Source organism: Plenodomus lingam (assembly GCF_022343315.1).
Source record: "Plenodomus lingam strain CAN1 chromosome Unknown contig_3, whole genome shotgun sequence".
Classification (NCBI taxonomy): domain Eukaryota; kingdom Fungi; phylum Ascomycota; class Dothideomycetes; order Pleosporales; family Leptosphaeriaceae; genus Plenodomus; species Plenodomus lingam.
In genome coordinates, this window is record NW_027093944.1 from 861,782 (window position 1) to 886,677 (window position 24,896).

The window sequence follows — 24,896 nt, forward strand, 5'->3', positions numbered from 1 at the left end:
CGCTGGACTCTAGGGTGTTCAGCGAATGACAGCCTTACAGACAGCCTATTCTTGATATCTTAAAGAAGGAGTGGAATTTTGAGACAAATGTCTGGAGTCAATATTTCAGGAAGAAGGAAGAAGTGATGATGAAGTGGGGAAGTAGGGAAGTGGGGGAGTGAAGAAGTGAAGAAGTGAAAGAGGAAGTGAGGAAGAGGGATGAGGTGAAGTCGCGTCCCAAAGCAGACGGCCTGTAACCTGATTGGCTGGCGGCAGAGCCCTGCATCAGCACCCTGATGGCGCTGAAACATAGAAAGCATCACGACTCGCCCGCCAGTCCAGTCCTGAAGCTTCCACACGTCCCTTGACTGAGCCCTCCGTACAAAGCTTCTGGCAAATCCCATCATGAAGAGCAGCCAAGACCCCGTAACGGCCAGCCATGTCCGCCATGCTGAACACACACACACACACACACACACACACACACACACACACAACCCCTGAACTAGCAGATGCGCGCGGCCACTAACTCGAGGGAGAGGGAGCCGCTGACGTCGTGTGCGTGGCGGGTACTCTAAGAGGCACGGTAGGTACGGTACCTGCGTTCCAGTGTCTGGTCATGTGTTGCATGTTTGACCTCGTCTCGCCTTCTCAATCACAACCACAAAGGTTCTTCTTCTTTCATAATGATTCTAGATCACTAAAACGCCAATCTTGCAGATTCTGCACCTCCTTAGCCTTCACTACACTACCAATTAGGCATTTTCATAGGCCTATCAAGGATTGCCCTTCGGCCCCTTCCACAAACGCTTTTTGGCTTCGGCACAACTGGCTTCCGTAAAGCTGAGCGATCATCCATCATAACAGCACATTCTGCACCCACGACCACTTGTAGTCGCGCAACTAGCTCCCCTCGCCATGGAGACTGCAAATACTAAACGTACTGCCATGACACCTCAGCCCATCGACACCACTGCGGCGCAAGCATCCATGGCGCAACCACCTTCTCCACCACATTCGCAAGCAGACTTCAACGCAGGAGCCAAATATTCTCTGGATGCAGTAGATGCCTCCACACCGCCATTTTCACCATCGAGCCAAACGCCAGTCCTACAGAAGGAGCAAGAGGAGTTTGAAGGGACCGTCAATGTCAACAATGACTTGCCATCGTCTGAGGATCTGTCGCGGGTGGATGATCTCCTAGTACTAGATGCTCAAGGACAGAGTCGACCGTTCAAGGAATTGTATAAAGCGCCACACATCGCGCCGCGACAACTCATCATCTTCATTCGACATTTCTTCTGTGGAGTCAGTTTTGCCATGCCAGTCAACCCGCTACCCGCATTTACTAACCGTGAACAGAACTGTCAAGAATATCTGCGCACCCTCTCGTCCTCGATCAAGCCTGAAGACCTCCTGGCACTACCAGTACCAACCTCAATCATCGTCATTGGCTGCGGCCGACCAGAGCTAATACCCATGTACACCGAAGCCACGTCCTGCCCATTTCCAATCTACGCTGAACCAACGCGCAAGCTCTACGACCACCTTGGTATGACACGGACGTTTGACCTTGGCTCTAAGCCGGCATACATGCAGACCAACATGCTCATCAACTCGGTACAATCGATATTCCAGGGCTTGAGCACGGGCAAGAATGCGCTAAAAGGCGGTGATATGAAACAAGTGGGCGGCGAGTTTCTCTTTGAGAATGGAGAATGCATGTGGGCGCACAGGATGAAGACGACAAGAGGGCATGCCGAGGTCTCAGAGCTCAGAACCTTGATAGGTCTCGATGGGTCGCGGCCGCCCTTGAGAAAGCGGTGGAGTCATGGCATAAAAGAGAACAACACAGAGAAGCGACGGAGCATCAGCTGGGGCAGACTGAGGAGCCTGAGCAAAGGAGTCAGAGATCGGGACGCAAGTCGCAAGACCACACCTGAGAGGGTGGAAGAAGAACAAGATCCGAGGAAGCTTGCTGGAAAATCGACGGCATGAACATGGGCATGCAGACCGGGGGTACTTGTATGACAGCATTTCTGGCGTACTCGGCATTCCAAAAAAAACCAGATGCTGGTGTAAGAGTCTGAGGGAATATGATTGGCTGCGTTCGCCTAGTATGATACCATTCTTTACTTGCCGCTCTAGCATGTTGTTCTCAAACCTACTGTTGAAATCCCTGATGGAAGCATCTGCCGAATGCTCAACAACCCGAATCTGCCCGAAGACGGTGAACGCCAACAGGTATATTGTTTGGCCGGCAGAAGGAGTCAAGCGATGTAGCGTCAGGTACAAGAATATGGATTCCAAAAGATCGAGGTACTCTTCTTGGGACTGCAACATTTGCGGTCATGGCTGATACCATACGTAGTTTATACTCTGATCGTTTACCTAGCATTTACGTCACCCAAATCTGGCAAGTCTGTCCGCAACCCTACTGGCAGCATACGCTCCCACTCTCCGCGCCAAGCCCCTTGTCCATTGCCACCAAATATCTCTGCAAGCAGTTGAACAGACCCAAGTAAATTGATTAATGCTGCGCCATGGCCTTCAAATCTTTGCCTTGTCGGTGTATTCCGAGCGCGGCACGAGCTTGAGCCTCAAAGCGCGAGTGTTGCGCGAGACCGGCCGAGCTTAAGCCGGGAATGAGGGGCAGCTCGAAGGGCGGAGGAGGGGGGTGCGGATGACGATGACACCGAACCCCACTACGAGACCGACCCAGATAAAAACACCCGGAGCCGCTCGATTAGCTTGGGATAGGTCTGACTTCCCCTCATTGAATTGTTTATATATCTCCTTGTTCTTCTCCCCCGACTTTTCTTGCTTGGAAAAAGACACCAAGATACCCAAATCGACGTTTTCCGCACACCATGTCTGACACGACTGGAAAGGTAAGTTTTCCACGATTCCACAAGATAGAACGGGAGAGAGAGAGAGGGGGGTGGGGGGGGGGAGAAAGGAGAGAACAGAAGAGGACGGGAGAGAGCAATGACCTGTCGCATTGAATTCCAGCTGACGATGCACCATACAGACAATCACCTGCAAGGTATGTGAGCAGCCTCCGCATGGACAATTCTCATACCTCAAGCCCCATTAATCATTCTTCTGCACCACTTTCCTCTACATCCCCCATATCCAGTTACCAGATGCCTGCGGCTTGGCATGCAGAACCGCAGTTGTAGAAGCCTGAATGCGCTGATAGCTGAACACATTTCATCATGCATCGCCGAGTCGGTGCTTTGAAGCCGACAATATGACGAGAGATCCGCACACATACATACATGGATGATGAGGGGTACTAGCTGCTAACTAGAGCATAGGCAGCAGTTGCCTGGGAAGCTGGCAAGGACCTCACCGTTGAGGATGTCGAGGTTGCACCACCCAAGGCACACGAGGTTCGCATCCAGATCTACTACACTGGTGTTTGCCATACCGGTATGTCTTTTCCGCTGGTTCCATACAATGCTATCTGCAGCAGTTACTGGCAATGTGCCACAGCACGACCACAGTGTTGATTTCACCTGCCACTTCACACGCTAATCATGCCCAGATGCCTATACACTGTCAGGAAAGGACCCCGAAGGTGCTTTCCCCATTGTCCTTGGTCATGAGGGTGCCGGTATCGTCGAGTCCATCGGCGAAGGCGTCACAAACGTAAAGGTCGGCGACCACGTCGTTGCACTATAGTATGTCTCCAAGGTTTTGCCTTCGCCAACTATCGACTAACAACCCACAGCACACCAGAATGCAAGGAATGCAAATTCTGCAAGTCTGGCAAGACGAACCTCTGCGGCAAGATCCGCGCTACACAGGGCAAGGGTCTCATGCCCGACGGTACCTCGCGCTTCAAGTGCAAGGGCAAGGACCTCCTCCATTTCATGGGCACATCCACATTCTCCCAGTACACCGTCGTAGCCGATATCTCCGTCGTCGCCATCACCGAGAAGGCCCCCATGGACCGTACTTGCTTGCTGGGCTGTGGTATCACTACCGGTTACGGCGCCGCCGTCATCACCGCTGGCAAGGGCGGTGTAGAGGAGGGCTCTAATGTCGCCGTCTTTGGTGCTGGCTGCGTCGGTCTCTCTGTCATCCAAGGTGCTGCTAAGAACAAGGCTGGCATGATTATTGTCGTCGACGTCAACGACGCAAAGGAAGAGTGGGCCAAAAAATTCGGCGCAACACACTTTGTCAACCCCACCAAGCTCGGCAAGCAGAGCATCCAGGAGAAGCTCATTGAGATGACCGACGGCGGCTGCGACTACACCTTTGACTGCACGGGTAACGTCAATGTCATGCGCGCCGCGCTCGAGGCCTGCCACAAGGGCTGGGGAGAATCCATCATCATCGGTGTCGCGGCCGCTGGCCAAGAAATCGCAACCCGTCCCTTCCAGCTCGTTACCGGCCGTGTATGGAAAGGCTGCGCGTTTGGCGGTGTCAAGGGCCGCTCGCAGCTACCCGGTCTCGTCGACGACTACCTCAATGGTGACCTCAAGGTTGACGAATTCATCACCCATCGCCAGCCGCTCGACAAGATCAACCAGGCCTTTGCCGACATGAAGGCAGGCGACTGCATCCGTTGTGTCGTCAACATGCGCGAATAACTACGCTCGGGCCCCCAAGATCAAAGTATGAAAGCCAAGCTATGAATAATTTTTTCGTTGCATTCTACTCAAACCAATTCACGAGCCAAGGATTTTATAACCTGTCCTAGTGTATACGTGAGTAGAGGAGATTGAGTGGAGAAGCATGATGATGGTGTTATTGTTGTTGTGCAATACTGCTACTGATGATGATGAAGCATGTATGACGGCGTTGAGCTGGACTGGGGCGCGCCTGGTTGCCCTTTTTTTCTATACACATACTTTGGTCTGGGGCGTAGGCTGTTTCTATCCAAAAGATTAAAAGGAAAAAACAAAATAGAACGAAAATGAATGAAAAAAGAATAGAGTTAAGCGCTTGCTCATTAACTATATTGTGACATGATGTATAAGGATACATGAAGTTGTCTAGATAGTGGTATCGCGTGGTGTTCACGTGGTGTGCACCTGACTCTCCACGTGCATGTCCCAGGCTGCACGTGATCAAAACGGTCTTCACGTGATTCCCTCTTACCCCATGACTGCATCAAACGTCAAATAAACGACGAACTGCCACAAACTGCAGTATATAAACACCCCTCTTCCACTCCGCCTCCATCCCCCAACCTTCTCTCTTACACACATCAACCACCTGTCTAAAAGGCCAGATTTAACTTAATGTGGGATTATTCCCAAAGAAGAAAACTACGACTTCAGAAGTGCATATGTGAGAATCTTTGCTTTTGCGTTTTCCACGAATTCTCGTGGGAGTGCGGAATGCGCTGTGGAGGTCAAAATGGTAATCATTTAGGCCCTATGTGGATGGGTGTGTCTTTGTTTCGGGGGGAGGGGGGAGCAAAGATGAGTGCTGTTATTGCTGTGGATACTGGACATTGGAGTGCGGTATCAAAGAAAGTGGCAGATGATGTATGGATTTGGTATGGCAAGTAAAAACAATACAGCAGAGAATACATGTTGTGGTCTGCTTTTTCGAAACGTATTTGTACAGCCCACATGTGGTCGTGTGTGGATTAGAGAAAAACCGGGACATGAGGAACATGTCGTTGGGGGTTTTTTTTTCTCGATACGATGAGAACGGGACATACGATATATGGACTTTAGAGGAGTTGGCTGGCTTAACCATGGATGCAACCCTCAACCACAAATTCCATGCTCTTGAGCACTGAGGTAAAGATACCGGAATGGCTTGAGAAGCCTTCTATACAAAAACCCACGTTTCGAAGAAGTAGACCTTCTATTATAACCAGATAGCCTGCGATCTTTCAAAGCAATAAGATTTCCCAGCCATGTAAAGCTGGGCTTGTCGAAACCGAACGCAAAGGCAATCTTGGGATATTCGCTTTGTGTAAAGCGGGAACAGTAGGGATGACAGTATATATTCGGTGAAGAAGTATTTGAATTTTCGCAAGCTTCAGTGTACAACTTCTATCATATCGTCCCCCCACCTCAGGAGCCTGAAAACAATCCTTAAAACTTACTAATGACTTCTTCTTCCTCTTTGACTGTCCTCAAAATACTTCCTCGACCGCTTCAGAAATCTGGTTGCGACTGGGGAGGTACCGAAAACTTGAACAGAAAATTTTGGAGACATCGTTGTGCAAAGCAAGGATGTGAAAGGAGGATGTTTATCGGGTCAAGCAACACATTAGCAAGGGTGCCCCCAAGTATGCGCCACACGAACAAGAAACAAAACGTCTCATGTCTGAAGCAGCGTTGACAGCAAATCATCCCAAAAACGTATTTTTACAAAGAACAATGAGAAAGCAGCAAAACACCATCAAAATACTGGGATAAATACCATTAATAAGCACTATAAGATCCAAACGTTCCCAAGCTCCAAGCATTCTGACAATTCATACTACCATCTCTCTTGCATCCAGCCATTATTGTGAATTTGACAGATCCCCTGTTTCTATACCAGTACGAGCACAGCTCGACTCCATCCCAGCTTTTCCTAGCCAAAAAAAAGGCTATATGTACCTCGCCATCTCATCTACAAACAACACTAGTGTACCCCTCGAGCCGTACTACTCCTCATATCTCCATCCTCGTAGTTGCTCAACTCTGCCAATATGAGCAGTGTATCTAAAACTCAAATTCGCCATCAAGCAACTCAACCTCCTCCTCCTGATCGTCATTTGTAAGCGCGGGTTCGCTGTTCCCAGACTGACGCTGAGTCCTATCCTGCTCACGCTGATTCCTCTCCGCCTGACGCTTGCGCGCAGCAGCGCCGGCGACAGGGGCCGTGGCGGGTAGATTGCCTGTGTTGGAGCCGGCGGTAGATGCACCGTTGGTAGCACCGTTGATTGCGGCAGGGCTGTTGGCAGAGGGAGACTGAGCGAGGTTTCCGGTGTTGGTGTTGGTGTTGGTATTGCCAGCGTTGTTGATTGTTCCTGCTGTTCCAGCCGTACCAGTAGTACCGGTGTTGGCAGTGCCAGCAGTACCAGCGTTGGCATTGTTTCCAGCAGTGCCAGCAGTGCCAGCAGTACCAGCAGTGCCAGCAGTGCCAGCAGTACCAGCAGTGCTAGCAGTACCAGCAGTACCAGTGTTGGCAGTACCAGTGTTGGCAGTACCAGTGTTGGCAGTACCAGTGTTGGCAGTACCAGTGTTGGCAGTACCAGTGTTGGCAGTACCAGTGTTGGCAGTACCAGCATTTCCAACATTCGCGGCAGTGCCAGCGTTTGCGGTACCAGCATTAGCAGTGCCAGCATTAGCAGCAGTGCCAGCGTTGGCAGCAGTTCCAGCGTTGGCAGCAGTTCCAGCCATTTGTACAGGAACACAGCCACCGAAAGGTCCAGCACGTGCAGGGTTCTCGCAACGAACCATGCAAACGTTGGTCTGGCCAGCAACGGTACCTGTGCAAGTCTGGCCAGCAGGGATCTCAGCAGTCAAAGGAAGATCCTGCATCTGGGTATCCCGGTTGCGACCACGCTCATTGCCCTCGAGGTTCTGAGTGACGGTCATTGGCTGCCAGTTGGTACCGGTACCGGTGGCGTCGATCATGCAGGTGTACTGACTAGATTAGCTTTTTGTCATGGTTTGGAACGGATGAAGGAAGTAATACCGGTCCAGCCCCATCACTGTTTACTTGATGGACAGTCATCATGATTTGTCCACCAGCAGAGACTTGAGGAAGAGTGGCCCCGTTTTGGGCCATGACCGCAGCAGTTCCGGCGTCGATATCATTGTCACCTCCACCAAGAGTCTCACCGCAAGTATCTGCGGCATCACCGCGGAAGCGCGTGGCGTCTTGTTGGAAGGGATTGCGGCCTGTGCCATCACGAGGAGTAGCTGGGTCAACACCGATTGCAGAACCTTGGCCACCCGCATCACCAGTAGCACCGACAATTGCGCTGTGGCCAGCCACAAGCGTAGAGGAAGCCAGAAGGCTAACGGAAACAGCGGAGAGCTTGGAGAAGTACATGCTGAACCGGTCAGATGATTTATGATTAAAATAAGTGAGAGGGCGAGAGTATTAGATACAAGAGAAAGAGGAGAGAAGTAGCGATTACTATCGAAGCTGAGCTGGGAACCTGAGTGCTGAATGCCATTCTTCGACTGTGGTGCTACTCTACTTTATACCTGATATCAGATATTGCCACCAGCCATGATGTTCTGTGAAGTTGCCAGCCTACACCATCCTCACGTGTGTCGCTTAGACTGGTGAAGCGCTTCAGTTTCGTCCACAGCATGACACTATGGTGGAAACCAGTTCTGAGGAGGATCTTGATGCACAAACTCTATCCCTCGGTTCGAAATTCGACTGGTTGTAGGTGTTCGAAACGTGAGTGAAGTAAAGATAGAGCGCAGAAACGAGTTTGGTCCATCTTGGCACTCGTTTGACAGATTCCAAGGTTTGGAGGCACGAATAAGCGCCCGTTAAGAGCGTTTGGCTGCGCTCATGAGACAGTGATTTGCAAGTCGTTCACGAGATCGACGCTTTAGGAAACGCGAGTCAAACCAATCATTGAGTGAAAATCCTGAAGAAACCATGAAGCTATGCTAGAACCAGTATATATCTTGTGTAACATCTGATTCAGGAACTCACGATACCTAAGCATCAAACGATTTGTGGCTATAAAGCTTAGGGGGCAATTGAAATCTATCCTTGCGATGAAACCGGAGTGGTTGAGGTTCACAACTCCATGCACCTTGTCTTGAACCTTTCGCAAAGTTCACATGAGTAGCTCTGTTTGACACACATAACCACAATTGTGCTTTTGTGGTCGTTGCTGTGGTAGTAGGCAGCGTAAATGCAAGTCACAGTGCAGTGCTCTGCAACCTCGCATCTTTTCCAGCGTGGTCCCAAAGATGCGCGCACCTTGATCCAGAAACGTTTTTCAAGCTCAGCCGGAAGAGAGTATGCCGGATGGCCTGGGTGAAGCCACTCACGATGGTGTTTCACAGCACGGGTTTCCCCAGTCCCGAGTTAGGGTTAGAGCTCGTCTGGTGAGGCATCGCTAGTTTCATACACGAGAGAACGAGATCTGGGAAAGTTTCTGTTCGTTCGGTGTGTGCAGAATCCGGCCAATGGACTGCCATTTGTGGCTTGCTGTGCGGAAAGGGTGCTAGACCATTGTTGGTAAGAGGAGCGGAGTGAAGTGGTGGTGTGAAGGTAACGCTGCGCTCACCATATTAGTTACCGGTATATTTTAGCCTCGTTACGGCAGGCGGCTACACCCCTATCCGTTACTGGCCCCCAATCCTGTGGTAGACTATGCAATACTATCCCCAAGCAGCCGCAAGACTAACATTGCTCCTCTTTGAGATGAAGAGTCTTTTTATTTCACGCTCGCCTTGGCTTTGGATTGAACCTCTTCAAGCTTTGGGAAAATGTCTATTACCGACAGTTGTAGCAGCGCCCAAAGCGACCGGGAATTTTGTAGCTGCACAGGAAACCCAACGCATAGGATTGAATCAAGCCCTTGGATCGTTATCATCGCCAGGCCGTCTGATACATTGTGTATCGGCCTGCATCAGCACATATAGCCTTTTAGCCACCTCTGAGACATCCCGTAACGATAAAGCTAGTTGGTAGTTACGGAAACGTTGTTGTGAGAATCTCAGTAGGGACTGGGATTGGAATGCATTCTGGCCAATACTAGAAAGATGGGTATAGAATGCTTCAACTGACTACGAATGGTTACAAGCCTGGGTGCATCAATCAGTGCGCTTGAGGTGAAGAGCCAGGTAGAGAGTAAGCTCGGCATACGTCATCCCGACTATCGGCCTCTTTACTTCTACCATAGCTGGCGATACCGGTAAGATCTGCAAAAAAATCATCAAAGATTACACAATACATTCATTGTCAAAAATAACAAAACTCTTGATAATGCTCTATGCCTCAGTCATTATCTAGACAAGTACCCGTGATGGATCAAGATCAGCCTGTCGATGTTCTGATCTGATCATATCTGAATTGCACTGTGGTAATGGAGGCTGTGCAGCACCAAGTTCAGTCGCCCGCTAATCCCTCTGCCAGTATGATATCTCTCGTGCAAGTAACTATCCTGGCTCTATGTGGTCACTTGGCCACAGCGCAGACCATGCCATTCGACGCACGAGAAGCGACCATCGACTCAGTTCACCATGCCCTGTACTCTGGTCTCACTACATGTCGCGAGGTAGTATCCTCATTTCTGGCCCGAATCGAGGCCCATAACCATAGGACAAATGCTATTATTTCTCTCAATCCAAATGCTTTGGCTATTGCAGACTCCCTGGACGACCAATTATCCGCTGGCAGTGCGACTGGGCCGCTATTCTGCATTCCTATACTGTTGAAAGACAATTTCGATACCGAGGACATGCCAACTACGGGTGGAGCTCTTGCTCTGGCCAAGTCGCAGCCTATGGAAGATGCCCCTACTGTAGCGGCTCTGAAGGAGGCAGGAGCAGTTATTCTGGGCAAGGCAAATCTGCACGAGCTTGCATTGGAAGGGATCAGTGTTTCGTCTTTAGGTGGGCAGACCATCAACCCGTACGACTCTACACGAACTCCCGGGGGTAGTTCTGGAGGCACTGGAGCAAGTGTCTCGTCTTCCTTTTGTGTCTTCGGGACCGGGACCGATACAGTCAACTCTCTTAGAAGTCCCGCCTCGGCAAATTCCCTTTGCAGTATTCGGCCCACGCGAGGTCTCATCACTAGGACAGGAGTTATCCCGATCTCGAAAACACATGATGTCATTGGACCTATTGCGAGGACAATCAAGGATGTCGCTGTTGCGCTTACGGTCATGGCATCTACAGGGTACGATGCAGCTGATAGCGCAACCGGACTTGTCCCAACATCATGTCGAAACGTCGATTTTGCAGCCTCTCTCCCCAAAGCCTCCTTAGAAGGTCTAAGGATAGGTCTTTTAAACGGATTCTTCAATCGAACCGACTCACCCGAAATAACACCGGTGAATAATGTTATGGATGTTGTCATGTCGAGATTGGAAGCCGAAGGCGTAAAATTGATTACGATCAACGAGCCCATTTATAATGCTACAACCATCCAAGCCGCACTTGATGTCCAGCGGTTTGAATACCGCGAATTAATGGACGTGTACTTGCAACGTCCATCGCTATCCGGAGACCGTCCTCGGACGCTAAAGGAGCTGTACTCGCGCAAATCCCACAACGGCACAGGTGGAGAGTTCGTAGTTTTGCCATCTCAATACGAGTATGTCAATACAGCGCTCATTTCCTCGACTAGCAATGCCACATATATCCAGCGCCAGGACGGTATCCGCCATCTCACCATCGCTTTCCTCAACACTTTCGCATCCAACAATCTCGACGCAATCATCTACCCCGAGCAAAAGAACCTTGTCGTGAAGACTGGTTCAGCTTCCCAATCCGGACGCAACGGCATTCTTGCGGCTCTGACTGGTTCACCTGTAGTCACAGTGCCAGCGGGTTTCAGCGAGCCAAACGATGATGCGCCGGTTGGAGTACCCATCGGCATGGAGATTTTGGGTCGGCCATGGGATGACGAGAAGCTGCTAGGCATTGGATATGCAATTGAACAGCTATTGAAGGTGAGGAGGCCCCCAAAGTGGGCGACGGAGGTGGTGGAAGTTCCACAGTATACAGAAGTACCCAAGGTTGCACCGAATAGAGGGAATATACCGAGTGTGTACCCTTTAGGAACACTCTAGGCCTAGGTGAGATTACAATAAATTTGTCGAGGTCGATTCCACGACGAGTCTAATATGATCCATGTGGATATAAACACCCATCACCCGATTACCCAAGCACGATCCTCAATCCCCACTCCCTCCTGATCATACACAACAAATCTCATCCCTCCTAATTATACACAACAAACCCCTCCCCCTCCCCACCCTCCTTAAACTCCAACCCACACTCCCCCTCCAACTCCCCTACCCTCCTCAAAAACACCCTCTGCGCCCTCGCCGCAGTCCTCCAGCGCGCCCCCAAATCCACCATATCCGCACCCACCTCCCCATCCTCAATCCACCTCCCTTCCCCCGAATCCTTCACCGTCTTCTCAATCTGCTGCATCTGCACGCGGTGCGCAGTGCAAAGCGCCATGGCGCGCATGATGGTCCCGAGTTGTGCGGTCCAGTGGGCTAGCTCCGTGGATGGGAGGATGGTGTTGAAGCGGGCGGCAAAGGCGATGGAGGACTGGGTTTGCGTGATTGAGGTGGTGAGGGTGCGGTGGTGGCGGTGGAGGGATGCGAGGATGGTGTCGATTTGGGTGGTGAGGGTTTGGAGGGTGTTGAGGAGGGAGGTGCGGGTAAGTGGTTGGCGGGTGGAGGGAGAGGCGCGGGGGGTGGTAGTTCTGGTGATGTTGTTGGTGGACATGATTGAGGCTTTTGTTGGTTTGGGAAGAGTAAGGTTTTGGCTGATTTTGATGTGGGTTTTATGGGTACCGGTGCTGTGTGTTTACTCTGGGTCGTTTGTTTGTGCAAACGACTTCGCCATTTTCGGTACTCGGCGGTGGAAAGGTGTACTTGGACTCGGTGCCTCGCGTCTTGTGTATACTGCTGCTTACTTGTAGATTTCACCCCATTTATAGTACGTGCAACATATGGGGGCTTGTTGTTATGAATTTATAATCGTGCCGTGTGTTTCAGCATGAGATAACATGCGTACAAAACACAATGCTGAAGCTAACAATGTAGGCTCTTTTCTACAATAACCCATCCTTCAAAATCATACTACCTATATGAATCATGAAAGGACGGCGTCCATGAAGACCATCACGTCGACCCATCGCTTGGTATCGCAAACAACTCTCTTCTCCGCCCCAACCCATCACAACTCGCAAACTTCCACCATCCCCAGTGCACCGCGCCCGCCACATTCACCAGACCCCAGCGCACTGGCGCCGGCATAGGCGGCCAATTCGCCCACAAACCCCCCTCGTAGTCTGCATCCAAGTTCATCAAAAAGAAGGGCACGACGTCATACGTTCCTGCCTTGGTGACTGTCTTCTTACCCCAAGCTTTGAAGACGGCAGCAGCTTGTGCGGCTTCCGGGGAGTTTGGCGCTGGAGCGGATGGTAGGTCGCCAAATGAGGCGATGGTAGTGATTTCGTGCTGAAAGTGGTGGCAAAATGGGTCTTGGAAGGATTTCATGATGTTGATGAGGTGGTTTCCATCGAATGCATGGGGTGTTTCTAGATTGCTCAAGTAGTTCTCAAACTCGACTAGGCCACCTAGGAATGATTCTGCGGTTCTGGTCAGACCTATATAGCTTCAAGCAACCTGCATGAAGTTACCGTGCTCTTGATATGTCTCTTGCCAGATATCTTTGCTACCCAGTACCTCTTCCACTTTGGGAAACAGCTCGGCTTCTTCATCATCGTGATGGCTTTTCACGAATCGATACCATGTCAACGCGTACCCTACAAACGCCGAATTGTCTGCTTCTTGAACGTGTGGAGCTTGAAGATAAATTGAGTTATACCCTCTAAGTATGGCGTTATGAATATGTGCCATATGTGTTGCCCCCAGCGTGAAGATGTCGTCCTTTTACTGTCAGCCTTCAATCCCAGCAAGCACGACGCCCACCACAAGCACCTTCTTCGTCGCATACTGCGGCGTCGTTATCAATGCACACGGACTATCAGCCCATGGCTTACCAGTAGTCTCGGTCATGATCGTTGGACGAAGCCACTCGATGGATATAGCAAGGATGAGCAATAACACGAAAGAAACAGTTGTTGCGCTGGGCATTGTAAAGACCTTAGTTGTCCATTTTGGAGTGCGGAGGTGATCCGAGATATAAGAATACAGATTCGTGGAGGAACGATCGCGTGTCGCGAAAGTGGTGCGTGGTGGTGTGATCCATCGTAAGACAATCCGTCGAGGCGCTGATTGGCCCAATTTACGGCGAGTGTGGTGTTACGGATGTATAGTGAGATGAAAGATTATAATGGAGTACAGAATTCTTGGAAGGGAGAACATGGACGTATAAGGTACGAGAAATAATCTCAAAGAGCCTATACAAATACTACAAGGAGGAAATACTAAGTGGCTCTTTTTTTTTCTTACATTTCTCCTTCACAAATGAAATATATTTCACACGGATCCATTACTAGGAGTGCATTGTGTTGAGTGCCTATAGAACACCAACACAGTCAGTAACATGAAGATGAAGCGGGGAGTCACCAACGCGATCAAAAGACCTCCGTATATCCTAACTGCCATCCGTCTTATTCCAAAGGGACAAATCCTAAACGGCTGCAGCTGGTCTGGCAGCTGAAGGCGCCCAGAAAGGGCCGTCACCTATAACTCCTACGCCCAGGCCATACCGAAAGTGATTGTTTCGATTCTGTTCCAGCGGCCGATCATCGCATTTCCAATTGAAGGAACCCAAGGTGCGAGGCGAAGTAGATGATGAATAGGGAAGCTTTTCAAATAATGAGATGCTCATCTGCGGCGGTCATGTCCTCGCGAATGGGATTGGGTATTCAGACAAGATGGCAAAGTTATGGAGGACGCTGGGAGGCTTCTGTGCTAATTGAAGAAGGGTTGGACAAAGGGACTTATTGCAGCACTGTGATGATTAGCATCACTTCTGACCAGCCTTGTCATCTCGAGCCATGTGCCCTCCCGTTGTGTGAAGCCCAAGATGTACGGGGACTGGGGCCAGAATAGGATCTCTAGCTTGTGCTCTTGCTATCATGTCTCAGCTCAGTGAATGCTCATCCTAGTGATCGAGAGTGATAAAGCAGCACCCACCAGGCAGCAGGACCCTTGCCGCACTTAGCTGGGAAATTGCTACTCCTGGATCGAAGTGTGTCAATCACTGAATTATGGTCGTGTTGGATCGCTGAAATGTGGGAAATGGCACGGTGCTGTGAGCTTGTGTTGGGGGGCGTGTTCAAGACTGTGAAAGATGGCTGATAGTCCAGGTCGACAGGCAAGAAGTACGCGAGTCAGTGGCTGAAGAAGGTAGAGTACGGCAGGGTTTCAAGAGGTAGGCAATATATCCAAGCTCTTGCTTTCATGACTCGCTCTGATGGTTGTCGCACGTGAATGCTGGAGTGACACAGTATCCCGAGTCGCGTCCAATCGTGCATCTCACTGTCCAGTTGGGCGTAACGTGCACCAGACGAATAGAAGATAACACTGGCAGGCCTGTGAAGGGTCGGGGTTGTGTCCAGCGGGCGGTTGTTGGCTGCCATGAGGCATGGGTGATGGTACTACGGATCGAACTGCGTGTCCAACTTCCTCGTAGGTACTGCACAAATAACAACAACGTGCGTCCGATGTGAATTCGCCCTGGACACGGACTATAGCAATCCTCTTTGGCAACATGTGGTTCTTGTACCGGTGTCGGTCTGGTGTGTCAAGATGAAGGTGCCCGGTTGCAAGCTACGTAGTATGCAGTAGCGGAGGAATAATTGTGGGGTGGCGACCGATCGTGATTTCTCGGGACCTGAAGAGAAGATCTTCGCGCGTTGATGAGACCGAGTTTTGTGCTGATTGTCTCGTTACCCCCACGACCTCAGGTCAGCAATGATGATTCTGCAAGGCAACTAAATGGATGCACGGCCAGCTCGACGGTGACTGCTCGTGTGACTTGTAGGCAAGTACACCAATCATGTGCTGTCGATGACGCGTTTACACGCCTCAGACGAAGTACAACTCACCAACTAAAAAGCCGTGCATGGCGCAGTACCGCCGGTTGCCTTCACGCGTCGCAAACTTGAAGCTTTCCATCTCACCGTCGAAATTCGAAAGTCCGCTAACTGTATTTCACTAACCTACAGCAACGCGACCTGGCCTTTCCCATCAGAATGATTATTAATTTTGGGGACACCATCAACGTTTGCATTCACCAACCTATATCTCAATACCACCTTCCACATGGCCATGTTGCTCAGTCCCACAACGATGCCTTTCGACACTCGGTCGCTGGGCTTTCAAACCTACTACGGCCACCCGAAGATTTTCGCAACCAAATGCTGGCACGAAGTCCATCCCGCCAGTTCCAGACGTACTCCATGGTGTCCGACATGCGCTGCGGCGCGAGCAAGAGCAAGGCTCGACGCTGCACAGAGAAATCTCGTGGCTGAAGGAGGTCTGGCACCCGCTGAATTCATGCGCGATCGTCGGTGGAACACGGCGAGAATAAAACACAACATCGCCAAACAACGACGAGAAAGAGAGAGAAAACGGGATCAGCTACGCTGGGAGCGGGAGCAGGCGTGGGACGAGGCGCACCGACAGTATTACTCCCACCATCCCCAGGCAACAGCCGACTTCACAGAATGTGCGGAATGCCCCTTGTGCACATCGACCATGGTAGAGCAGACGACCGTTGAACCAGACATACAGACCACTTGCGAACTAGCATGGTGGGAGCACCCAGGCGCACTACTTGTTGAGCACGGTGTGATGCCAGACACGCCGCCGCCTTCACGCAACCGCCGGCGGAAACCTGAACCTCAACGCGAGGGATCAAAGATTCTGCAACACATAATACAGAACCGTCGCGCATCCATGCACGCTGCAGAAGTGCAAAGACAAGCCTGGGAAGCTCGACATAGGAAGGAGTGTGCAGTACGGCGAAAACACGGGTTAGGCGAGGATTATCCGATCTACCCCGAGTTTTGGGATGCGCCCATTTCGGGATACATCAGCCTTCGAAACCATCAAAAGATACTCGAAAATCAGCGCATGGCCGAGCGAAAGAAACGTGGAAACAGGCCGCGATCACGGCCGCCGCGCAGCTCCTTGTCCTATTCAGAGACTTTGGAGAGCTGGGAAATCGATCAAGACTTGCTCGAGGCATTGTGTCAGGAAGAAGAACGCGCCAGAATAGCAAAAGTGGCCCGAAAAGTGGCAGAGGAGGTCGGCTATCTCTACTTTGTTGGCGCTATCGATGGAATGGAAGAGTGGAGGGACGACTTTATGCGCAGCAATAGGAGTCTGGTTGTAAGAAGCCACATTGCAAACTCGGAGACGTCGGGCAGCGAGGACAGTGCTGATGGGGATAGTAAAAACGATGAGGACGATGAGGACTATGTCGACAAGATGGATATTGATGAATGAGAGAAAATGGCATGGGGAATGCAAACGGGGTGTGGAGAGAAGTAATGGTTTGTGGAAACGATGATCATCCATGTAACACACTTGTACACGTCCGGCGTCGATGGCAGTACACATCTCTCCCATAGCATTAGCAAAATGCATAGCGCCAAATCATATTTCCAGCCTGCAGCAAGGCAGCAATCGAGGCACGAATGAGGTGAAGTGTACGATTATAGTATTGTATGAGTGAAAGGCCATGGGAACATTGATATTGACGCCACTAAATCAGGATGTTACTCGGATGATGCTAACCCCCACCCATCCGTGTGCTTGGCTGAGGAATGACGTGCAGTAATCTTGGACTCGATGCAGGCATCCTCAAGTAAAGTACCTTGTTAGATGATGTATGTGTACAGTATCTCAGGTGTCGCTTCCATTTATTTCAATCTGATGGGTAAACAATTTGAACGGTAAATCAACGTCAGCAGTGTAGGCATCTCTCCAGTCTCCTGCGACCACACGCATTCACACCACGAAACCAGCACTCTTCTTCCCAATCACCTCTCCAGGAGGTAAAATATTCGCAGGCAAATTTCTTCTCGTGATATCGGCTGATCTTGTTCAACAGCCAACTCGATCGAGGAACAATACCTCTTCCGTCCTGCTCCGCAACGAGCAGATGCCTGATCGGGCACCTGTGGCGGCCCAAGACGCTTGAGAAACTCGGCCCACCAATGGCATAAAAGTGCTAGTGGACGATGGAAGAAGAGAGTAGAGTACTCAATCAGTAAAAGGGATATGAATGACGTGGACAAGAGGGTGGCAGGCAATTACCGGTACTAACACGGTATGAGTTGTAGTTATGGTGATGGAAAAGTTATTTATTGAGGTGGAGGATTCTCTAGAAGGGAGAATCTGACTATATTACGCCATCACGCTTTCCACGCTAGTCCTAAAACGGGATATAAACAAACCCACCCGTGATTACCACTAGTTAGGTATAGACACTTCCTCTAACACTCCCCTAAAGGGGCTATGCGTCTATATTTAGTAGTCTAAGCATAGAAGTAAATATAGGTAAAGCTAGTAGCTTTATATAGATATTAGTAGTATTTCTTATAGAAGTAATATACTTAATAGTAAACTTATTATCTAGATATTACTTATAGATATAATAGAAGTAAATAGTAATATACTTTAAATAAGTATTAATTTAGTAATCCTAAATTAAGGCTAAAGCTAGTATAGAGTTAGTTATTAGAATAAATTTATAAGAATTCCCTAGTTTATATTTAAGCTCTAGTAATATACTCTTTACCTATAGTAGATATAAAGTAGTATAGGAGTAAGCTATATATTTAGCCTTATATATAGATTTAGTAATATAGGATTAAAGTTTAGAGCTCTATAAGATTATAGATTCTCTAATCTAAAGAATATAACTATTTATTAATTAAGAATTATCTAGGTCTAAGCTATAGGAAGTATTATAGAATATTCTTACTAAGATTCTAGATAAAGTTTCTAAATCTACCTTCTTTATATTAGAGTAAGGGTACTAAAGTTTAAAGTATAGGCTCCCCTAAATATAGTAGAGTACCTAGTAGGTAAGCTTTAGATAAAGATTAGATAGGTTTAAATTAAACTTTAAGAGAGTTAAGATAGTATAGGCAAGATCTAGGTAAGTTCTAATAACTAAGTAATTTAGGTAACTAATTAATTATTAGTACTCCTTCTAGAGGTTAAGATCTATAGGGGCATCTTTTACTTATCTTAAGATTATAGAGTTTATATCTAGAGGTGTTTATTAAGAGTTATATTCTACTATTCTAAAGTGCCTAAGGACCCTTTAGGTATAGGTAGCTTATAAGATTATTAGTGTATCCTTATTCCTTATAATCTCTAGTCTAAGGAGATAGTGCACTATTCCTAGATCTTTGTATTTAAATTCTACTAAAATAGTCTCTTTAAAGTGTTAGATATTTATAGTATTTCTAATAAGTAGTAAATTATCTATATAGATAGTAATAGTAATTAGACTAGTAAACATGCATAGGTTATATATAGCTTGCTTATACCTAGCTAATAAGAGGTAAGTTTTTAAGAGTCTAAACTATTCTCTCCTAGATTATTTTAGACTATATAAGGATTTCTTAAGTATTAAAGATTTTCCTAGTTATATATATCCTAGTAGGCACCTTATATAGAGTTAGAGATCTATAGAAAGGGTAGTATTAAGGTAGGTAGTCTTAAAATTAATTTAGTAAATATCTAGGTCCTATTACACTACTTAGTAAAGTAGTAATCTAAGGGTGTTATACCTAATAACTAGTAAATAGGTTTTATAGTAGTCTATACTATAAACTTAAGAATAACCTTATATAACTAATCTAGCTTTATAGTATAAAATAGATCTATCTAGTACTATCTTAATATTAAAAACCTAGAGACTATTAATAAGATTTATAGCTTTAGATAATTTAATAGTTAGCTAAGTTCTATTATTAAGATAGGATTAAAGCTCCTGTTTAATAGCATTTTTCTAGTCTTCCTAATTTAGGTAGGTTTTAGCTTCTTTAATATTCTAAGGAATAAAATAGTTAGTTATTTAGTAAGTAATAAATATAGAGATTAGTTTATTATTAAGTAGCCTATCTAATTTATTAGGTTAGGCTTAAAGGCCTAGAGCTTCTCTTGCTTTTAAGGATAATATAGTCTTCCTTCTAGCTCTTATTATAGTAGGGTTAGATTAAGGTATATATCCTTTAGATAATTTCTTCCTTATAGCTACTAAAGGTCTTAAAGATTAGGGTTTTATATCTCTAATAGGAGCTACTTATAGAGATATTATAGACAATTATCTTTAGTATACGTTTTTTAGTAGGGGTGTTATAGGTCTATTCTCTTCCCTAAGGATCTTTACTAATAGATTATCTCTATCTTCCTAAATTATTAAATTATGCTCCCCTTAGCTTCTTAGAACGTTAAGTTATAAGAAGGCAGTAGGTTTAGTTAGGATATAGCTTAGGAAGATAATATCTTAGGAAATAAGAACTACTTATCTTAATAGGATAAAGATCTAGTATACCTTAGATATAACTCTATATCTAATAAAAATACTAAACTCTATCTAATAATAGAGTTTTATTCCTAGTTTATATACCTCTACTAGAATATATACTTATATATTTATTCCCTAAGGATATAAGTTCTAGATCTAAGGTTTGTAATTATAGAGAGCTTTAAATATAGTCCCTAGAAGTTTTAAATATAGTATAATATTTTTTAGGTATATAGTAGTATAAATTAGTTTAGCCTAAAGGAATATTAGGCTATTATTATCTAATATTATATAGGTAGCTATAATTATAGTTTAGTTAAAATGCTTAGCTAAACTATTTAACTTATAGCTATAGGTGTAACAAGGTAGGCGCCCTGCCTGTGAAATGAATACTACGTCATCTCCCCTGCCTGTACTACTTGGCTATGGTCCAAAAGGTACGCACGAGAATACTTAAGCTAAGTAATCCTCGCATAGTATAATATATATATCTTAGCTAAGCTTAGCCTAAGATAATAGTGCTAGACCCTAGCGCTAACCTATAAACCTTGTTTAAGTCTAGCCTAGGTATCTAGTAAGCGCTAGCTATTTTAGCCTAGCCTTGTTACACTACCTCCCTCCTTAAATGTCTTAGTCCCTAAGACAAGTAAGCTACAAGCTCTTTAGCTAAGGGCAATATATATCCGCTCTACCCCAATTAGGCTTAGCAAGCCCTAGCACTAACCCTAGAAATCTAGTCTAGCCTAGTCCTAAATAGGCCCTAGCACTAACCCTAGCAAATCTAGTCTAGCCTAGTCCCCTAAGCATAATTTAAGCTAGAGACAATCTGCGGATTTAAACTCTAGACCTTTAGGTTTGCTTAAGTATTATATAATAAGGTAGGCGCCCTACCTATAAAATAAATACTACGTCATCTCCCCTGCCTGTACCACTTGGCCATAGTCCAAAAGGTACGCACAAGAATACTTAAGCTAAGTAATCCTCGCATAGTATAATATATATATCTTAGCTAAGCTTAGCCTAAGATAATAGTGCTAGACCCTAGCGCTAACCCATAAACCTTGTTCAAGTCTAGCCTAGGCATCTAGTAAGCGCTAGCTATTTTAGCCTAGCCTTGTTACAATAGGGTAGTAATATATAGTAGATAATACCCTTTTAGATAAGGAATATCTATAATCTAGAATCTATATACTCTCCTCTATTATTAGTCTAGAAGACTTAGATATTAGCTTAGAATTATTATTTAAGGTAAGCAAAGAAATCCTGTTGCAGGAGGGATATCAACTGGATCACGGAGCATCTTGATCCGATCAACCCTGATCAATACCCCTGTATGACCCACTATCTGATCGACTGCCAGCTCACTGCCAAGTGCCCAACAAAAAGCAGGAGCTCTGGTAAGGAAGGTTTACCGATCATTCACCTTCTGGTAAGGGTAGCTGAAGCTCTATATATATGAGTACGATCGTAGTAGATACAATCCAATGATCCATCTCCCAAATCATTCCTAACCTCAGTGATCCAAATTTCCACAAATCCTTAATAGTTTAGGTTATATTACTCTTTTTCTTAAGGAAATAAACCTATATAAATTAGGTAGCTTTGTTAATAAAAGAAATATAGTACTAGGTACCTACTAGTAATACTTAAGAGAATTTTCTAGATAGGTTAGAATAAATAATTTGTAGGTGCTAAGCTATAGATAAAATAGTTTGCTCTTTTAGTTTCCTATATATAGACTTTAAAGATATATATTAAGGACACTTAAACTCTTAAGGCTTCTCTAGAATATATTAGTAATTATAATAGAGTAGTTTTAGGTTTTAAATCTAGAAGTAACTAAGAGTATAATAGAATTCTTTAAATAATATAAAATAAGCTCTATTATCTAGTACCTGTGTTTAGAGAGTAGCTAGTATAGCTAGGATTTATTATTAAGAGCTAGCATTATAATTAGGAGAGGTAGTCTAGATTTCTATTACTCTATTAGTAAATTTAGCCTATAGACTATATCTTCTATTTAGGCAAATAAGATAGAAGTAGTTACCTTTAGCTTAAAGTTCTAGACTATAATTCCACACGTATAGCTAGCTAAAGAGTTAGGTTTAGTAGAGTTATTTACTATAAAGGATATTAGTTAGGATAGTATTATAGGTAGATCTATTAGGTAACACGTATTTTAAATGCACTATTCCTTAGCTATTAATAGGGATCTTTGCTTAACTAGTAATTATAATATTCCCCTTTATAGGTATAAAGGTAGAGAAATCCTTAATACTTCTAGATATATAGCAAGAAGCTCCTAAATTAAATAGCTATATAAAAGTGTGGTTTAAAGTTTATACTAATATTAAAATAGTTATATTATTACTTATAGGTACCCTTATACGCTTTTTATATATATTTAGAACTAGGGTATTCACTATAAAAGCTAAGATTTCCTCTTCTTTACTTTTATTATTAGTGTTCCCTTTATTATTACTAAGTACTATAGTAGTATTTATAGTTAAGCTAGTATTGCCTTTAAGACACTTTCTATTAGGGATAGAAGGGCTAGTATCTAGCCTATTATCCTTAAATAATTTAAGCCTTTAGTATTTAAGGTATAGATATCCTAAGAATAAAAACCTATACTTGTGGCACTATATATATTCCTTGTTATTATTTTTAGTATCTTAAGGTTTAGAAGGGATAGGCTTTGTAAAGCGCGATTATATAATAAAGGAGGAGGAGGTAATATTAAGGCTATATTTAGAACCTAAGTTAAGTATTTTAAGTTTAATATTAGTAAATTTTATAATATTCCTAGTACTTAGATTATCTATAATATAGTCTATTATATTAGGAAGAGAGATAAGAAAGAAGGAACTCTTAATATTATCTAAATTAAATACTATCCTTATTACTTTAGTAATAGAGTATAAGGAATTTATATATTACTTTTATATTTAGTTCTATAGTTAGTAGAATTTATTAAGGTAGGCTTAGAGATTATTACTATCCTAGTATTAAAGGCCTACTACCTTTTAGAAGAGGTAGATAGTAGTGTTACTAGTATCTTAATTATACCTTTTATTTAGATACTTCTAAGTAGCTATAGAAGTCTTATAAGAAGTTATATCTAGGGTGTAGTCTATATATACTATTAAAAGGATTATAACTAAAGCTTTAGTATTATTAGAGTCCTATATATCTTATAGGTTACCTTTAATTAGTAGTCTCTTTAACTTACTAGTAATATAGTTAAAGAGGCCTATATATTTAAAGCCTATAGCCTAGGCAGACTTCTATTCTTAGAAGTTATTACCTTAAGAGTCTAGCTTAGGAAGGCTACTCTAGTTAAGCTTAAACCTAAAGTTAGAAGTTATAGTAGACTAAGGTAATAGTATAGGAGATAGAGGTATACTAGATAAAGTAGATAATAGTTAGCGTGATATAGCCCTATCTAATAGAGCTAGTAGGGACTCTAGGAAAGCTCTATAGATAGAGGCTAGGATATTAGTTATTAGTAGTAATATATAGAGCTTAATGTAATAATAGGGTAGAATTGCCTGCCTATTATTCCATGCTAAGTTAGGCCTAATAAAGGCCCGACTTACTAATGTATATAGAGAACAGCTCGCCTATAGTTAGGATAGGCATGTTCTTCTTATCCTTTTGTACAAGACCTATAGGTGTAGGAATCTTATCCTTTTTTATATAGACGCGCACTCCTATATGCCTTTAAGTTGTATAGGATACCTTTTAGATGCCCTACCTACCTAAGTTGTTATATTATAAGAAGAATATTATCCTAGCTAGTAATAGTATTTAAGAATATCGCACTTATTATTATTTTAAGCTACTAATTTAGTTCTAGTATCTATCTAACCCTGTAACTCTATAGTTAGAATAGCTATTAGAACTTCTAATAACTAAAGCCTATAGGCTTAGACTTCTAGACCTATAGGTAGTGCTAGATTACCTTTAGAAAAATCGCGTTAGATTGCGTTAAGGTAGAGACCTAGAGACTACTAAAAGCCTAGAGGAATTAGAGGCAAAGCTAATATCCTCCTATAACTAAACCCCCCCTAAAGAAAAGATTTATTATTCTTATTAACTATAAAATATTAGATAAAGGTAAAGGAAGGGTATCTAGTTTAGCTACTTTTAAAAGCCTATTTACTAATAGAAAGAAATTAGATAAGGAAGACTTAATTAATAACGCCCTCCTAGAAGGACCTGCTTCCTATCTATCTTTTAAGGTACCTTATGCTCCTAGGAAATCTTAAAGTAATACATCCCTTAAAGATAAATATATATTAACCCTATCTAAAAAGGAGAGGTTAAAGGAATAAGTTAAGTAACTTACTAATTAGTTATATAACACCTCCCTCTATAAGGAGATATAGGGTACTACCTAACCTAGCTAGTCTTTAGCTTCTATATTAAACCCTATAGTATATGCTATAAAAGCTAAGAGATAATCTAAAAAGATACTAAATATCTCTACACTTAGTAATAGTGCTAATCCTACTTTTAGATAATAGCAAGCATCTATTTAGGATAGGCTAGAGATTAACGCTAATTACTACCCCTCTTCTAGAGCTTAGATAGCGTTAGTCTAGGGACACTACTTAGGACTAGCAAGAGAATACTTAGAGCCACGTTACCTATCTAATTCCCTAAGTCTTTAATTCTAAAAAGCTAAGGAAATAATTACCCTCCTTTAAACTTACTTTATTACTAGAAATAAGATAGCTAAGAGTTAGACTATATTTA

General features: G+C 44.9%; 7 protein-coding genes across 7 annotated transcripts; 4 read left to right on the plus strand and 3 right to left on the minus strand.

Annotated features, from left to right (window-relative positions):
- Positions 1-333: 333 nt before the first annotated feature.
- IAQ61_007679 (uncharacterized protein) lies at positions 334-1,977 on the plus strand (the record flags this gene model as incomplete). The annotated part of the gene is made up of 3 exons (XM_066097685.1): positions 334-565; positions 700-1,287; positions 1,342-1,977. The coding sequence occupies exons 2-3, from the start codon at positions 898-900 to the stop codon at positions 1,975-1,977; spliced, it is 1,026 nt and encodes a 341-aa protein (XP_065952182.1). The 5' UTR covers positions 334-565; positions 700-897.
- Positions 1,978-2,849: 872 nt separating this feature from the next.
- Positions 2,850-4,931, plus strand: FDH1 (formate dehydrogenase (NAD+); the record flags this gene model as incomplete). The annotated part of the gene is made up of 5 exons (XM_003842130.2): positions 2,850-2,870; positions 3,011-3,025; positions 3,300-3,414; positions 3,530-3,665; positions 3,716-4,931. The coding sequence occupies 5 exons, from the start codon at positions 2,850-2,852 to the stop codon at positions 4,578-4,580; spliced, it is 1,152 nt and encodes a 383-aa protein (XP_003842178.2). The 3' UTR covers positions 4,581-4,931.
- A 1,731-nt stretch (positions 4,932-6,662) lies between these two features.
- Positions 6,663-8,002, minus strand: IAQ61_007681 (uncharacterized protein; the record flags this gene model as incomplete). Its single annotated transcript, XM_003842129.2, has 2 exons — positions 7,642-8,002; positions 6,663-7,589 (listed from the first exon to the last, which is right to left on the minus strand). The coding sequence occupies exons 1-2, from the start codon at positions 7,999-8,001 to the stop codon at positions 6,663-6,665; spliced, it is 1,287 nt and encodes a 428-aa protein (XP_003842177.2). The 5' UTR covers position 8,002.
- Positions 8,003-10,009: 2,007 nt separating this feature from the next.
- IAQ61_007682 (uncharacterized protein) lies at positions 10,010-11,722 on the plus strand (the record flags this gene model as incomplete). Its single annotated transcript, XM_003842128.2, has 1 exon — positions 10,010-11,722. One exon carries the CDS (start codon positions 10,010-10,012, stop codon positions 11,720-11,722), a length of 1,713 nt encoding a protein of 570 aa, XP_003842176.1.
- Positions 11,723-11,873: 151 nt separating this feature from the next.
- On the minus strand, positions 11,874-12,392 carry IAQ61_007683 (uncharacterized protein; the record flags this gene model as incomplete). The annotated part of the gene is made up of 1 exon (XM_003842127.1): positions 11,874-12,392. The coding sequence occupies one exon, from the start codon at positions 12,390-12,392 to the stop codon at positions 11,874-11,876; it is 519 nt and encodes a 172-aa protein (XP_003842175.1).
- Positions 12,393-12,401: 9 nt separating this feature from the next.
- On the minus strand, positions 12,402-13,903 carry IAQ61_007684 (uncharacterized protein; the record flags this gene model as incomplete). The annotated part of the gene is made up of 3 exons (XM_003842126.2): positions 12,402-13,260; positions 13,312-13,561; positions 13,613-13,903. Coding segments are annotated over 3 exons (1,011 nt in total), but the record flags the coding sequence as incomplete, so codon positions are not given.
- A 2,004-nt stretch (positions 13,904-15,907) lies between these two features.
- IAQ61_007685 (uncharacterized protein) lies at positions 15,908-17,095 on the plus strand (the record flags this gene model as incomplete). The annotated part of the gene is made up of 1 exon (XM_003842124.2): positions 15,908-17,095. The coding sequence occupies one exon, from the start codon at positions 15,908-15,910 to the stop codon at positions 17,093-17,095; it is 1,188 nt and encodes a 395-aa protein (XP_003842172.2).
- Positions 17,096-24,896: the final 7,801 nt, after the last annotated feature.